General features: G+C 31.1%; 1 protein-coding gene across 2 annotated transcripts in view; it reads left to right on the top strand.

Annotated features, from left to right (window-relative positions):
* The window catches only part of LOC129981024 (growth factor receptor-bound protein 14-like), a 102,282-nt gene that overhangs the window by 66,585 nt on the left and 17,294 nt on the right, over positions 1-18,403 (top strand). The window contains exon 2 of one of the 2 annotated variants that reach the window (XM_056091623.1): positions 11,596-11,677. The exons of the other annotated variant lie outside the window; for it this stretch is intronic. Coding sequence (XP_055947598.1) covers positions 11,625-11,677 — 53 coding nt within the window. The 5' untranslated portion in view covers positions 11,596-11,624. The remainder of the gene's footprint in view (positions 1-11,595; positions 11,678-18,403) is intronic. 2 annotated transcript variants of the gene reach the window in all.

Here is an 18,403-nt window from a genome sequence, read left to right as displayed (position 1 = left end):
CTTTTGCACTCAGACAAGTGAAATTTGAAAACGAATAATAAAGCGCTAAATTTAACTCTTTTGCTTTTGAAATGCTGATATATCATATAAAACTGAGTTCTCAATTATAAAAATATGCTTATCACGCTTCACCATATTCATCTTTAAATGAGACATATTTTTATAAAGATACAAGAGATAAACTATTTTCATTAAAATTTTATTTATTATGGATTGTTTAGTACGAATTCTGTTACGGAATAGTTATAGACTGCAAGTACATCGGACAACAAATACTTTTCGGAAAAGGTTTTTATTTTAGAATAACAAATACAAATATTCCGGAAACGAATATCTCACCATTCACATAGCACAGAAATTTTCGTCAATGAACGGTTCTTACATTCCTTTTATAAAAAAAACGACAAGTAGATAGAAATTCAAAGTGTGTATGTATTCATTACTGTTATAGAATAATTATTTTTTTTGAGTCACTTAAACGAAAATTCCCATAAAAAATTGTAAATATTCTTATAATTTGTCAATTCTCCGCGATATTTCTTAATTAGACTCTTGTGTACTTAATTTTTTTCACGCTTTTCTTATATTTTTCTAATGGAAAATAATCTTCGCTTAATGGAGTTTTCTCTTTTTAGTAACATATCAGAATATTCAACGGGCATGCTTTCTTTGTTATAATAATAGAAAGCCTAAGTAGTAGTCAAAAATAGCCTAGTACGGTACAATAAGCACGAAAAATAACCTTTTTGTGCTTATTGTACCGTATTTCCTTAAAAATAATTGCAAATATTTTCATTTGTCTTCAGTTTTACTTCAAACATTGTATTAGGCTTTGTAGATGTTTGCAGCAAATTATATGTGTTCAGAATACATGATTTCTTTGCATTGCTTTTCCTTATGAATTGTAATTTATTGCAAAGGCCTAGGTCCAATCTAATGGACAATTTTAAATGGTACTTATTTTGTGTCTAGGTCTTACTACAGAAAACGAGGGTGTTCTGGAAATAGAACTGGATATGATAGAGGTTTTTGAAAAATAAGCGATCGATTGCTTTCTTGTCTTTTCTATTTTTCACGCAACCTTCATTTTTAATCCATTTCCACTTCACTTCATCTCATCAACATAATGAGTAACCATCCATCTTTAGTCTGGTCCGTAGTTTCAAAATCAATTACATAAAAGCCTATCATTTCGCTATCGCATCCCGATGATGAACAGCTGACCTTGGCCTTGAAAAAGGTCTACTACCCCTTTTGTTCCAGCTCGTGGAATACCAAATGATCCCTCCCCCTTTCGTCTTTCTGCCGTTTAGTGTGAGGGTCGTTGATCATTTTGAAAACCACGTTCCGGTCACGGGATGTCTTCTTTTGGATACTTTGTGTTCAAATCAAAGTTCAAGGATATGGTTTGGTAGAACTTTTTTTTTTTTTTATGGTGCCCGCCCTTTCTCATCCGCTTTTTACCTGTACCTTGCGGTTAAGACAAAGAAAGGAGACTGATCTGTGCTGTGCCCGCCATGAGTGGATATGATATGAATAGCCCATACCTGCCTACAAAAAACATTTTTCAGCAAGTACTCCAGTCTTGAGGTATTGTTTCGCAATAATAGGTGGCGGTACTAATTGCATCTGACTCAGTTTCTTAGTGTATCAGCATATGTATTGTTATTTGTCCGCTCGTTTAAAGATTACATGGAAGCAGCATTCTTGTGTTGTAAATAAATGCATGGTGGAAATGTCACTGGGTTTTATGACATAGGAACAGAAGAAAATTATGCAATTAAATAAATAATTGTTTTTACGAATTCATTCTAAAGAAGAACTTTGTCCTGAGCTATGCATTATACCGAATATTGTACTTGATGCTTGGATTGGAAATTTAATGATGGTAATAAAATAATTATATTTGAAATAACACAGACATTAGCTTATAGTTCTTCAAAGTGTACATCGTCCTTTATAAATTGTTTCCAGCGATCTAGAATTAGTCTGTTGCCTGAATCAGTCCTTGTTCTTATGATGTTCCTGATGAGATGGTCGATTGATTTAAGAATGTTTGTAGAAGTTTGATAACAAGTGCCACGAAGTCATTAGTTCCTTCTTCTTTGAACCAAATCATAACAGAGACTGTGCCAACCTTACAGAGCAAAAAATTCAGCCACAGATTGTACCAAACTGGTTCAAAGATTCTTATGTCATTTGATGTTCCATTCTAAGCATCCGCAGAATTTTTTTCATTCAGATGTTCCACTAATTCCATGTCAGCGACATGGGATTAGTAGAACAAGTTATAAACATGGAATAATATGGAAACAAGTTACACAAAACTCTGATGTTTATTTTGAAGGACTATAAGCATTGCAAGCAAGTACCTGTGCTGTATCAGATTTAATACTGGTGACACTGTTAAATTTCTAGCCCTTGTATAATCTTTATACTATTTTTTGGAGAGCAATATTTTTGTTAGAAGCCACTAGTTTAAAAAAAACATTTCACATTTTCTGTCTGTTAATATATGCAGTATTTTAACTATTGCTTTAAGTTTTGGTTTGTGAGATTGTGTAATAAAGCACAAACATTTATTACAACACAACACAGAACAGAGAAAAATATATCAACACATTGCGTCACATGATCAGGCGAGATGGAGAAAAGCGCGCGAACAAATTACAAATTTCCGTTTCCCCTGTGTATTAATTTCATTAACTTTTAATTCTGTCCTTTAAAAGCTTACATTGCCGATGCAACTAACTTGCTGTTCGTTCTTTTTTATATATTCTTTTTCTTCCCATTTTCGTTGTATTAATAATCTTCTTAAATCATCCTTTATTTTAGTGAAATTGATATTTTAAATTATACCGATACTTATATATTAAATATGTTAAATAATGAACATTTCTCATTATTTGACATTCGAATGAAAAAGTTACTTCAGTTTTTCTAATTCTTGCATGAGTTCAAATATTTCGTTCGCCATTGCATTGACAAAATTTTTTACTTTGATCTTCTTTCCAATACATGTTTCTATTGTTACTTTTTATATCAGTCGAATGATCTATTCAAATTTTATTTTCGGATGTCAGGAGATAAGAAACTTCGGGACAAAAACGCAACCCGCAGCCGGTATCAGTTCACGAAAGAAAAGACTAGTAGCGAATTTCCCACGTCTAATTGCTATTCTCAGACTATAATCCTCCAAAAACATGTCTTGAACAAACGAAAACAACAATTTAAAAAAGTCTGGGGAAAAAAAATCAAAGCAGATTAAAAGTTCGTCTCTGTTTTATTTATTTTTTACTCCTCTCTCGCATTTTCCATTGTTTGTATTAATAATCAGCCTTTTGATTCGTCCGCCCACTCTTTTAACTGAAAGAAGCATTGAACCAAAGTGCATTTCTTGGGCGACTAGCAATCACTGGTGCCGCTTCGCTTCCTGTTTACTTCCAAGCTACCTGAGCGTCGTGTTTCTCTTTTTTTTTCTCCCCCCCCCCCTTCCTTGAGTGTGTCGGCCACCTGAATAGACGTATTGATTTCGTCCCATCCTTCATGTTCGTTGGACAGCGTGTGTAGTTTGGCAGAATGCCATATCTTATCCTTAGAGCTTCAAAAAGGTGTCTGTTATGAATTAATTTTTTTTATTATTATTTTTCTCCTTCTTTCAAAGGTGCCGTGCTAAGCCGTCCTTTTAGACCGCTGGCAGACGAATTTATCTGCGAAAAAAAAAAGTTTGGCAAGGGGAGTATGCAAAATCTGCTTGCCGAAACTTGTACTAAGCGAATTATTATTATATAAAATCCGAAAGTAATATCAGAGACAGCCCTAGGAAGAGGCCGGGCCTGTTTGGAATTAGTATTAATTAGCTGGTTTTCAGTGAGCTTGCACTAACTGGTTTTTCCATCAAGATTACACTTTTCAAATTTTAGTTAAAAAAAAAAGTTCGCGGACAGATTTTCGGAGTTTTTAAAAATGAGGCCAGTCTTTTTATTTTTTTTTAATGTAATTCTTTGTATGCAGAATTTTAACTTTTATAATATTAATGGTGCGAAAGTAAAGTAAAGTTGTTGATAAAAAGGTATCTAGGTTAAAAAGAAAAAAAATCTTTAAACCTAAGAACTCTAAAAACTTAAGGTTTATCTAAAAGTTATTTAACCAAGATCTGATAGCAGGTTGTGGGGTTAAAAAAAAAAAAAAAAAAAAAATCCAGATTTAATTCGAAATTAAAAAATAAAAATAAATAAATCTATTGAACAAAATGAAATATGTATATAAATATAGCTGTTTCAAATTCTTCAACACTTCGCAGTGATGAGCAAACCACACATCTTACTTGCCCCACCTTAGAGGATACGTCACAGAACTGATCCAGCAGTAGACTGCTCTCTGTCACAGGCCTCTTAGAAGAGGGGCCCAATCGGGAGTAATCGATCCAATTAACTTCAGGAGGGGCAGCCATTAGGTATTATTTGTTGAGCAAAAGGTAACAAAAAACTTTATTTCAATTAAAGGTGTTCCGTCGTAGGTTAATTACAAATAGAAAACTTTTTTTTAATTCTAATTTGAATATTGGTAGACTAATTGACTAAGTTGTGAGAACACCCAGTTATCTAAACCTCAGTTATTCAAAGAGGATTTGAGAAAATTAAATAAATAAATCTGACTCAAAATCTTTCCAAGTAAAATGGACTGAAATAACTGATATGTTCCAGTAATAATTTTTTTAATATAAGGTATAAATATACAAAATGTAAATGACATTTTTTGTAATCATTAAATTAATACTGTATAAGCAATTTTTTCTCGGTTTTTTTTCACATTTATTTCGTTAATTATCCTATCATTCGATGTCCATTTATTCAGATCGGCCCCCTAGTTAATCAGGATAATTGGAGTTCTCCTATATTTAACTATTATTTCAGGATGAGCTATTCGATAAATCTGAAACAAATCTTCGTAAAAATGACACGTAATACAATCTCCTCCTTATCCAAGGGAAGGGGCCGCGGTGACCTGGTGGGAAGGTCTTGACACGTGAGCCGTAGGGTTTCAGGTTCGAGACCCGATTCCACCAAAGAAAAGTCGTGTGAGGGGTCTGTTGCACGTTAAACCTGTCAGGGCCAAACGTCATCTCGCTGGTGCGGCGTGGAGGGGAGGAAGTGCCAGCTCAGGTGTCGTCCTCGTCATTATGAATCTTCATTATGAATTTAGTTGTTTATTTTGTTAGTAAGTGAAGGCAACGTCTCTTAAATTAAAGTTGTTGTTTTCAAACATAATTGTCAGTTGAATAAATCTTTTTGAATACAGTAATTAAAATGAAACATCTTTTGATTTGCAACTAATTGGTAAAACTGTATATAAAATTTTTTGATAAAAATCTAGTTGTTTAATGCAATTAAGAAAATTTTTTTAATGCAGTTTTTAGAATATAATATTCAAATGCTGTAATATCTATTACTAGAATGAAATTAATATAATTACAATCGTCTATACATTGGAATTCTTGATTTAAGATACGAATAATAAATTTATATTGTCACTTATAAATTTTAAAATAGCATTGTACATGTACACTGTAATAGTTTTATTAAAAATAGAGAAGAAAGAAAATTTTTATTTTCAAAATAACATCAGTTCAACATCGTATTTTGAAATAAAACATAAAATAATAAACTAAAATGTAAAACCAATGCTGTGCTCCTAATTTCCGTTGACATATTTTTATATCTGGCCGAGCATTCAGTTGAGTTATTAACCAATAAATTAGATAAAGCTGGTTTGTATTTGTAAGTTATTTGCTGTAGAATTTAAATAGTTTAGATTTTCAAAAAATTCCTAATTACTATCGGAAATCCTTATTTATGCTAAATATATGGAAATGGCTATATTCCTCGTGTACCATTCTTACATCAAGCATAATTGAACTTTTTTGTGTGCACTGACTGTTTCTTGTCAAATGTATTTTTATCTCCGACGGAAAAAAAAAGATGCGATTTCTTAATAAAAGTTTTGTGCTTAATCATTTATTTCGTTGTAAAATTTAAATATATTATAAGCAAATAGTTTTTGGTAACGGAAAAATTAATATTGGATATAACCTTATTTATTTCATGCTTTTTTTATGCACTACTTTTTATTATCAATATGTCATTTAAAAACAGCAAATAAAAAAAAACTAAGGTCTAATTAAAAGTGAAACGCCATCTTGCTTATTTTGTATAAATGCTATGTTTTCAGTTTCTAAATTTTTAAATAACGTTCAATTGCTCTCTTAGTTTTTAGTTAGACTAGTTTTTAGAAACTCCACCGAAAGAAAAACAAGTTCTTAACCCCTTCGTCAAACAATTTTATTCGTTTTTTTTCTTTTTTCCCCCCTTCTATATCAGAAAATATGATCACTATTATCCTTTTCAAGATTGCTACTAAGTTTCACATTTCGATGGTAAAGCGTGGCCATCAATCAAATCATTCGAAAAATAGTTTTGGTGACGTTGAATGGACTGCTTTTTTGGCACGCTGCCAAACAGAAGAGTCAGCCGAGTCGATAAGCGAGCGGCATCGATTTGTTGGGGTCATCCCCCACTCCTCTCCGGCCACAATTCTAAGAGTACACCCCCAAAAAACATATCCTTCTATGGAACAGGGAGCGTTGAACTTTCTGTTTGTTTATTTTTAAGAACGCTTTTGGGGATTTTTGTGTAGAGATACGATAGTGGTGTCTGCACATCAATAAGAATCAGTGATAAGATTTTCCAGAAAAAAAAAAAAATTGTTTTTCTTAGCTATCTATTAAGATTTTTACTTTGATCAGTTAAGGCATCTGATAAATTATCTTTTCACCTTGAAAACTATAAATAATCAGTTATAACCATTTCTATCAATGGAGGAAATTGATAGTGAATAGTTAAGTTAAATAAAAAAAAAAATTACGCTCGATTTGTTTAATGAGCTCTATTATATTTTGCTTGTGTTTAATTTGCATTTCCTTGACTTAGATATTTTATGAAAAGCCAAATATTAATTTTGTATGAATCATGTACTTTAAATTGGTAATGGAGACTAATTTAGCATATTCATGCTTTTAATTACTAGATGTGTTTCTAAATTTAAATATATCATTGTTTATGTATTGGAATCAATCTACATAATTCTCAAATATTATTTTTAAATCATTTTACAAATAACTTTTTTTTTTTTGTAAAAGAAAAAATAAATAAATAAATACATTTTTTGTCACTTTCCCTTGGAACAGTTTCTGCTGTAATTGATTCTAATATTTTTTTGTTAGTTAATAGTTACCTTGTTTTTATTTTATTTTAATTATTAAAAATATCTTGATCATTAGTTTTAATCTAAATGTGTTCTTCAGCTGTTGAAACATTTTGAATTCTCTTTTATGCTTAAATTATTTCAATTTAAGAGGTGGATATGATTTTTACTATATAATGAATTCCTGTTTACAAATATATCTATGGACTGACTCCCTGTGCCTATGGATTCTAGTATTATCACAGCAATTTTATAAGAAATCGCAATAATACGGATGGTGTAAATTCTTTGCTTGAAATGTAGCCAGTACCAATTGCTTCAAAATCACATGATAAACATAATTCCGTGTCTTGCTCCGTGGTGTAATGCCATGTTCTTTTTCTAAAATACCCAATAAATTTCACCCCCCTCATCAAAATAATTTATTTTGGAATATAAAAACATGAATACATTCCATTGATTATTATATAAAAACAAGCATCTTTGATCTATATAAGTAATAATAATATTTTAAAATTTTTCCGTCGCTAAAAATTTGATTGATTTGCCGATTTTTTTAAAAGAAATTCAAATGCTTATGTCACAGATTCTTATTTCTGTGTTAATAAATATGAAAAAATTCATATATTCTTATTAGCGTAATTTCTGCTAACAGATTACTCCATTCGTGTCTTTAACCGTTATTTTGATTATTTTTGTGTATTAAATAATAATGCCTTAATATCTTATTAAGTCCTGACAAAATCTGAATGATCTAATTTTCTGATTTTTTATGCTGTGTTTTAAGTGCTTTATACATTAAATTTTCACTTAATTTCGCATTTGTATCTTGTATCTATCCAAATTTTAAGTACATTGCATATTTTTTAGCTCTTTATAATTAGATAATTTATGTCTAGACACGCAGTTAGGTAGTCTAGACGCTAGTTCACCGTTTATTAAATGCAAAAAATAAATATCCGTTGCTTGAACGGTATGCTAATTCATATTTTGCAATTACTACCTAAACATAATAAGGGTTTGTGACACATAAAGAATGAAATTAGGCGCGAAACACACGCTTTGATTAAAACCACTTCCTCTCGAATGTTGAATTTCACCGAAATTCTGTTTTGGATGTCTTCAAAAAATTCCGAGAAGTTAAGTGTTGCAGGAAGTGATGTGGAATTTTTTTTTTTTTAATGCGCAGTATCTTTTCCACGTGTGTGCTGATCTCGTAGTGGCGATTGCGCATTTACTACAGTTTACGTATTATCATCGTGATAAAAAGAAGAAGAAAAAAAATTATTTATTTTCTCACTCCCCCTCTCCCCTACTCTTTGAGATTAGCCGAGAGTTGACATGATTGGTAGTGGAATCTCATTCATTTTTATCCAACCAAAGATGGCGGAAGTGGTTGAAAAATGTTTTCTCTCTCCTACATTTTTTTAATTATAATTTTGTACTTATATTTTTCGATTTTTATTTCTCGATAAAATTTGTTTAAATTTGGAACGCGAATTTAATGAATCAAATAATTAATTTTGTCAAATATCCAATATAAAATAAAAAATTTCGAATAAAGATCCTGTTCCAGTTTATAAACATCGTGTAGTTATCATGAAGAGCGGTCAGTATCGATGAATTAATGAAAAATATTTTTTTGCCAATAATTTCAACCAAAATGAGTCTTTGTTTTCAACAAAGATTGTGAAATAGAAATAAATGGAAGATCATGTAACCCTTATACGTTCTGGCACGCATGTTTATTTTAAAGATTTTTGAAATATTTGAATTTTTATTTGCAATGCGTTATAAAAAAATCTGTGACTGAATATAAATTTAAGAGCTGATACCGCATCTTACATTTTTCTTCGAATAGAAATGATTTTATGTAAATATTTTGCCAATTATGACATTGCAACCTGCCAGTAATGATAATTTAATTCAAAATATTTTAATATGTTCGCAGGGGTGTTTGTGCTCCGGGGAAACCCCGGAATTCCGGGGATTTTGAGCTTCGATACCCGGAAATTTCGGGGATCGTCGTTCAAAAGGAAGTAGGAATAATAATGAATTATTTATTTTGATCTGGGTAATTTTGTTTGCTTTGAAAGCAGAAAACGCAAGGTCAGTGTATGTGGTGAAAACTTTTCCTTTCTTTCTCCAAAGGCAGTGATAATGCGTGAAAAGGGGGGAAAAACTTCTTTTTTGTTCTTTCCTTATTGCGAGTTATGACTCGTTCCCCCGGTTCTCGGACATTCTCTTCTGGATTCTTTTCGGCAATTAGGCGCGGCAGAAAAAAAAGGGAGAGCTTCGTTCGACCAGATGTGCGATCACGTGACCTGGATTCAAAGGTCTTAATTTTACAAAAAAAAGTAATTCATTGAACTTTTATAATTAGGTCATTCAATACTTCATAATCGTAATTTTTCATTTCTCCCCCCCCCCTTCTCGAAACTCCAAAATGTCGGTAGTAAGTCCGTAAAAGTTTCAGGGGATTTTTTGGGGTCCCACAAACACCCCTGTGTTCGTTCACTTCGATTTTCAGGTGGATCATTAAGTTTCATTATCTTTTGACCTTCATTGAATGTTTCGAATGTTCTGTATGATGCTACCTACTTATTATTTTAAATTCTTATTTTTATTTGGTCAATCATTAAACCAAAACAGAAGTTTATATTATTATGCAGTCGGTTCTTGTTGCATATGTCAAATAAGCATGTGCAATATAATTTTTGTTGCCATAGTTTGTTAGAAGGAAAAAGATCTGATGTCGCGGTACCAATTATTTTAGATGTTAGAAGATGTTTTAGATGTTTAGATGTTAGATGTGCATTTAAATGTTAGAAGACATACATTATTATTCAAATACCTATGATATCATAGAGAATTTACTATGCTCAAAAATCTCTTAATATGGGCATCGGCTATATCCTTTGTTTTTGAAGAATATATTATGTTCATTTATTCTTTATTTTGTAATTATTACTTTCAAATAAGATTTTAAAAAGGCTGTTATGTATATCGAAAAAAGTATGATCTATTTTTAGCACCCAAGAAATGCCTGAAAACAATGTGAAATTAAAATAATAATAATAATGAAACTTAGAAAGGGCATGAGCTGTAATAGTTCCGATTACAGATTTTACTTAATTCAAATCTGAAAATAGATACGTGATTTGTCTGCTTTATATACTTAGATTAACAGCGTTAAAAAAAAAAAAAAAAAAAAAAAAAGATACCTCAACAAACGCTTTATGAAGTAGGTCATTTAACCAGAAACCAGAACGATTTAAATAAAAATCTTTCAAAGATATTTTGTTTACTGTCAGTTGATGCCTCACAAAATCAGCATCATCAAGGATACATAAGTAATCAAATCTTTGCTAAATGGAAACGATGTTCGTAACTCACCTACCATGAAATATTCCATCTAAAAAAAAAAAATCATTTTTTTTTCAAAAAAATCCTTGACACATTTATATATGATCTCAAGATTGTTCTTTTGAGAATATTTTGAAAAGAAAAATCAAGGATTCTGCCGTTTTAATGATTCTTTGTATTTTATCATATGAATTATGGCATCCTTGTTGATGAATTGTATTATAGTCAACTATAGGTTTTTTCCCAATTAAGTGTGGTTATTAGTCATTTTAAACTTTTTTTTTTATTAATGAGTATGAGAAATAACAAACAAGTTTGTTATGTGTAGGTTGTGACAAGTAATATTACAAGCGTCGATTTCATTAAAAAAAAAAAAAAAGCGTGTTTACCAAATCAAATTTTTGTTATTTTTAATGATTTCTCAGTTTGTAATTGCTTTTGTTTTAAGAATTCTAAAGCTGTTTGTTTTTATTCGGAACAGGAATTCTAAAATGTTCTTTAATTAATGTTTGTAATGTTTGTAAAAATGTGTCAATAAAGAAAAAAACAACTTCTGCCTTTCAACTCGCTATAATCTTATTTCACCAATAATAAAATATTAATTTTTAATTGTTTTTTTATATTTTATTGATTTTATTTATTAACTGTTCTACAAAATAATGTTAAATGTTTTATACACTTCGTACACATTTTTGAGCATTATCGAATATAACTCGTACGCTTTTAATTGACGGTTTATTTGCATTTTAGCCTGAAGAATTTCTAGAAATTAAAAATGTGTCAATAAAGAAAAAAACAACTTCTGCCTTTCAACGCGCTATAATCTTATTTCACTGAAACTAGGACAGTTTTATATCCCCAATAAGTCATTTTATGGTTTATTCGATTTATTCAGATATTCGTGTTTATGTCACAGAAACTTAATTTTTACCATTCGGACACTGATATCCAGTGTTGTGTTTGTAGGATCATGGTCGATGCCTGACACTTGAAGAATGAGCTGTATAGAGCTGCCTAGGCCGAGCAACCTGCTCGCTGTCAACCCCCTGTAAGTTTTCCTTTGTCTTTGTTCTTATTTTTTATTCCGCATTGTCAGTATTTCTTCTGCAAATTTAAATAATTTCACTGACAAATAGCCATCATAAACTCCCACATCTAATCGTCCTTAATTCGACATGTTTAATAAACAGCCAGTCTGCGCAAAAATAACCATCAGCTATCTAAGAAGCAATGGAAGAATACTAACAAAATTTTATAAAGGGCTAGATGCTCCTGTTGGTATTTTTTGTTAGACAATGAGTGTACTGATTCTGACAGATTGTAGCAGGGCTTTGATGATTTAGGGAGTGTGCCATAAGAATGCTTGATACCAGACGAGTTAATCGGGAGTTAGGACATGAACATGAATCAAAGTTTGCCGGGTATAGCTCCGTTCAACATTCAAAATTCATCAACAAATAATCCACATTAAGAATAATTAGAAGTAGAGGGGTTCGAATTAAACTCGGTCACATTTATTATAACCCTGTTACTTCTTTACGCCCCGATCTGCATTTCATACTTTTATCTTTCATAGCAAATGCATTCGTCTGTTTAAGTTTCAAGGTCAGCCGCCAACTCATCAGAGCACGTTACACCAACGTTCGGGCATATGATGCCTCTTAGATCACTTAGAACTTTTCCTAGGATACCTCAGTTCAGACTCATTATGGACTTCTCTTTTACTAACATGGTTTGGAGTTGTATGTGATTGATAATTTTTATGAATTCGAGTTAGTATCGTCAAGGGAAATGTTGGTGAAATTTTTAATAATATTGCAGTACTACCAAAAAATAGCATTTTATTAAATTTTTATATAGAAAAGTCCTAACTAAGTCCTTTAGTATCTCTGTCATTTAATAACCGGTTATTCACTACAAAAAAACAGCTCTTCTTACGCTGTTCCTCATCACAGCAAGCTGGTCTTTAAAAGACTCAATGACTAACCGTTCCCTTCTTATTATAATATAGATGGTTATGTAGCTATATACTGCATATATGATATCATCATACTTGAAGTGGTCTGTATCTGGATGCTGTTATAACTTTTATATTAGTTTTATTTGTGTGTTTCATGTTATTTTAGCAAGGGAAGTAAAAGGATAAAGCGGACATAAAAATAACGGCATTTTTTTTTTTTTCAATGTATCCTAAATCAATCTTAAGCTTCTGAAATCCTACGTATTCGCTTTTCTAAATGCTTTTTAAAAAGAAGTGAAGATTTTGGGTAAAGATTAATCAAAGCCGCTTTTCTTTTGATTAATAAAAAAAAATGTAATTCTTGAATTTTTTGTAATTGGAAGTTAATTTACTCGAAACTTCAATTTCGAACATTGATGAAGTGAATGAAATCAGAATATTTTAAAACCTACCAAATTAAGATTTCTATGTATTTCAAAAAAAAAAAAAAAAAAGTGGATGAAAAATTTATTTAAGCAGCAGGAATGGTCTCACCAAAACTTTCCCGCATACCTCCAATAACAATCTTATCTTCCCTACCTCACATAGAATTGTGAACTTTGGGTAAGGCCGCGAATGCATTGGCGATTAATATTATATTTGGCACGAATCTTGGCATGAAAATTTTATTGAAACTTTCTTACAAATATGTATTTTGCGCGTCTCTTTGTCTGTCGATTCAAATCAAAATTGTTGTCACAAGATAGCCTACTAAATTTCATTGTTCTAAATTATTGCTTTTATGAGTAACGTGTTTACATGTATGTGAAAGTACAGATCGACAGACGGTCAGTTCTGACCAGATTTGGTTCAAAATTTGAAAAGTATCAATATTTTAGAAAACGCAACTTGTGTATCAAATTTTATATGCTTAGCTCTTTGCTTTTTGTAATTTTAGAGTCCATTTGTGTTTGAACAGCTAAACAGATTGCCTGTGAATGGATTTCCTTCAAAATTTCATTGAAATCCATAATTTGGTCATAAGTTCATATAGCAAATTTCATCCATTCACACGGTAACTCAAAACCATTTTTGAATTATCGTGTTCACGGACCGACATAATGCCAAAAATGTTATTTTCCTTCTCAAAGAAATTTGAAACTTGAAGATTCGTCAAAATTTCGAGTTCGAAGTTTTTGACGATTACGACACTCCCTGTACACTTCGTACACAAGAAAGTGGAAATGCTTTAGTGGATATATTTTATTCGATTTTTTTAACAGTAGTGTGCATTCTTCTGCGCACTATTTATAAATAGTATTTAAGATAAATGAAAAAAGATAGCAGAAGTTTAAAAGTTTTGTACATTTAATCGGATCTTTTACTTTTCTTTATTTTCTTTCCTTCAAAAGGGCTATCTATGTAAGCTGCAGTTAATGTTTGACTCTCGCTTTCTAACAAATGTAAACTGATATTTCTTGGTAAATTGAACTTCCTATTAATCCCGATGACCAGTGCTTTACTCAATGTAGAGAAAGTATATTTCTGTTTCAAAAAATGCTTCGTCTGTATTATTTATATCGTATATTTGGCGCAAGTATGTTTTTTTTTTTTTTTTGAGAAATATTCTCTCCAGTAATAAGAAAAGTAAAATTGAAATGACTGTTAGAGTCATAGTATAAGAATCTTAAGGATTTGGATCACTTAATTGTCAGGCGATTTTGAAAACAAACGTTAATATGTTATTTTTGTAAAACGCGAAAAGTTAGCGCGCTACTCAATGCCATTCTATTATTCTATTTACCTTTTATTTCCGGAGGTTAAGAACCCTGAGTTCAAGCAGTCCGTGACACTCCCCTCAAAGCGGCAATCTGAAATTAGTATTTTAGATGGTAATTATACAAATAACGTTACAAAATTATTGGTACTTGTAAATGAAATTGTTCGAAAAAAAATCAAATAGTTTCAGTAGTTAAGTGTTGAAAAAATCAAATACTTAAAGATCAATCGACTTTCAATTAAGAATTGTACTTTCTTATATATATATTAAAAGAATAAGTCAGCTATCCATAGTAGGGTTTTCTGAATCTTTGTCATTTCTTTTTTTAATTTAGAAAAAAAAAATGGCCAATAGGACTACCAAAATTAAATGGAGAAAGTATTAAAATTTTCAAATTTAAATATGAATCATTTAAAAATCAAATTTTTGTAATGGAGAAAAATGTATCATAAATTTATAAATAACGAGATTTATATAAACTACAAATCACTACACGAGCGTTTTATGCATGAATGAATGCATTTTTCCTTTGCAAAATTCATTTTACTATTTCTGTGAACAGTTCAAAAGGTAAACCAGTTTTCCTAGTAATACTTCGGAAGCAGACATGCATAAATTATTCTCTGTTGCCCACATGAGATTTCTTGTCATCTCTGTTCATGCAGTGGGATTATTTGTTCATCAAAATAGTCCGTCGGCTTGTAACAGATGCAGTAAACTCGTTAGCATATATTTATGCGTAGTGTAGATTGAAGTAGGATTTAAAATGATATGCTATTTGCTTAAGGGGGAAAACGTTTTCCTTTTTCCGCGTGTTTTTCTGAACACTGCCTCTTCCTAAAAAGAAGTTATTCTTATTAATCAACGAGATACATGCATTTTAAATGAGCTTCTAAGAATTTTTGTTATACTCCAGAACAAGATAATTTCCAAGAGATTTTATTTTCTCAAATTAAGTTGTTGAAAAGTGTTTTTACTGGCTTATATACCATGATAATACAGGCTTTATCAAAGATCCTTGGAAAATTAAGTTGTTTTCGACGTGTATAAGATATTTACATTTTATTTACGAAATTGACTTCCATTGTCAAATATTATTCTGTAATGAAATATCAAATAAGAAAACTCCTAGATGTTTTATTATTAGTTTGTCTTCGTTTTTATTTTATTTGAATGGTTGCCACATATTCTGTAAATTGGACAGAAATTATTTTGATTTTCACACATGCTACTGCTATTTATGTGTTTAGCGATGTTCAGCTAAAGAAACTTAGTTAAAATAAGTATCTTGTTGAATTATTGATCTAACTGAAATAATCAATTTTGTAAAAATTTACATTTGCTACTTGCATGCATTGTCAGTCTGAAGAAAAGAAATTTATATACCACGCTTCGGTATCTTCTTCCACATGAACTTATATATAATTTGTGTGAGCATGTGTGCGCATGCGCTTTGTGTATATGAGGAGACTACAAAATAAGAATACTCGAAATTGCTTTTATGAAGTAGAAAGTGTCTTAAATGTACTTTAATGATGACATGACTTTTAAAATTCTAAGTCACGCATATGCTCATAGTAAATCAATAATGCATGTGCCAGTATTGGATTTTTACTAATATTTTCCATCAATATTAATAATGTATAATTTTCACTGCTTTATATTCAAAATTGAAGTAAATGATTCTATCACAAATGCTAATGTCGATTAAGATATTACTTTTTATTTATCATTGTAGTTTTCTTGAGTTAAAACATTATCATCTGTTTCATTCTATATAGAATGTATGAAGTGACAATTATAAACTGGAATAATATTTCTTTAATAATTTTATATCTATTTAATTTGGTTTGCATGTTCTCTTGGTGAATTTCTTTCGTTCTTCTAAGCCGCGAGAGACACTTTTTATATATCTGTTAAATGCAGCAATTAAACAGTGGCTTAGTTACCATGAAAACGAAATCTGAAACTCTATAACAGAGCATTGTATTAATCCTAAGAAAAATAATTTTAGCTGTACTTGTACTAACTTAAGTAAATTTCACAATATGAACTTCGACCATTTCTAGTAACCTGTGAGTAAAATCTCGGCTTCTTGCCTGAAGGTTCCCTGTTCGAAATCCGGTACCATCGAAGGTCCACCTTGCTTGTTTTATTAGTATACTAAGTTGTGGAATTTCCTGCTCATTAAAACTTGCGTCGGCGATCCTTCCTTTAGTGTGGCGTAGAATTTCGAAGAAACCTTGCCGGCCTAAATGCCGTCCTTGTCGTTTGACCAAGGTTCAAAATTGCGGACTCCCAAATCTGATGTCTAAATGAAACATCAATATAATTAATTGAACATAACTAGACTATCTTGTTATTTTCACATGCTTTTCTTTAGTTTAACGTTCCATATCTGCAAAGATGAAATTTTGTGATTGTCCCCCCCCCCCCCCCAATTGATTTCTTAATGTCCAGAGTTTCGGAATTCTCCGCACTTAGATATTCTTTTTAACAATATGCTCTTTATATTGTCAGAGTTAAATGATCAGTTAATCGATTTATTAAATTAATCATCATTTCATGCTTGTGGCGCCTGTTTTTAATAAATGTAGAAAGAATTTATCCCTTCTTTATGATAGAAAGAAGGGATATATAGAGATAATTAAAATGAAGAAATTCCTCTACAATAGAGTATTAATAAAAGTGTGTTTTAAAAAACTTGTTTCTAAATATTCACAGTAATATTTGAAACATGGAAACTTATTTTACATGCCTTTGTTTATTAAATAAAATGGACAATTGTATAGTTTCTAGGGGCGGGTTAGAAAGGGAGACTATGCCAAGCATCATAGAATGTTGTACAAAAGTGTATATTTTTCTGCTACGAGAAACTTAGTTAAAATATTTCTTATCGTTTTTATGTTGTTATAAAATATGATCCATAAGTTGTGTTTTGTGGCAGTTGCTATATCGCATTCCCTTATGAAAAAGCTGGACCTCTTCACTTAAGTTCGAAGAGACGCATCTGCTTTTCAGGGAGGCCTGCAAAAGGAGTGCAAACACTCGAGGGCACCCCGTTAAGATATTCTGGTTACCCTCTTCCTATATCTATCTACCCCACCTTCCCTGTACCGCTCTCTGCCGTAAGCTATTCGACGCTGCCTGGTGTGTTTATCTTCCGCAAACGAGAAACTTGTTTTAATGGGCATTTCGGCCCCTTTTGGGGCCTCTCGAACCTTGAAAAAACAGTTGCCTAGCGGTTAGGAAACCACTTTCTTCCGTAAATTGTGGGACAAAAGTGGACTGAAAAATAAAAGAGCACAACAGTTTTCATTTCATTCGGTTTCAGTCGTCATAGTGTTGTCATCACAAGGCTGCTTGCTGATAAATGGTTGAAGTTGATTGTGTAGAATTTGCATAATAAATAAAAATCTCTTGAATATTAAAGGATTTAGAAATGCCGTCCTTTGGCAAGTATGTGATTGTTTTTGTTTTATATGTGGTCTTTATATTGGATTAATAAATTTGGTCTATCATATGTACAACAATGGACGTATTGTGAGTAAATTTCGACAGGTTTCTTTCGCTTTCTTACATTCTTTCAGAATAGTTTGTATTTTACCAACCTTCAAACCCATATATTATTTTGAATGATGATGCTTTGGGAAATTCTGATAATGAATAACGTTTTCTTAAATCCCTATTATCTAGAACACTAAGTTCTTCCACCCAAATTTTTATCGTCCGTATTTCTTGAATCTTAAGAAGATTTGAATCTTAGATGCTCTTTTGACGAGGAAAAGTTATCTCTTAGCAATAATTCAATTTTTACTCATTTTATTCTGAAGATGCAATCTCGAAAATTATTTTAATGCAATGTAAGCTGTTGAGAAAAGAACAGATATCTAGTGATACTTTCACTGCCATTTTAAAACAATTTTATATGAAATTCTTCGCAAAATAAGTCAATTTTAATTGAAAACGATTTTTACTAAAAATGACTTAAAAAGTCTTTTTTTTAAAAAAAAATATTCTCCGATTTAATTTTTAATTTATAGTTCATTATTATT

Source organism: Argiope bruennichi, chromosome 8 (genome assembly GCF_947563725.1).
Source record: "Argiope bruennichi chromosome 8, qqArgBrue1.1, whole genome shotgun sequence".
NCBI lineage: Eukaryota > Metazoa > Arthropoda > Arachnida > Araneae > Araneidae > Argiope > Argiope bruennichi.
The sequence above is the reverse complement of the archived record's forward strand: the minus strand, read 5'-3'. Positions and strand labels throughout refer to the sequence as shown.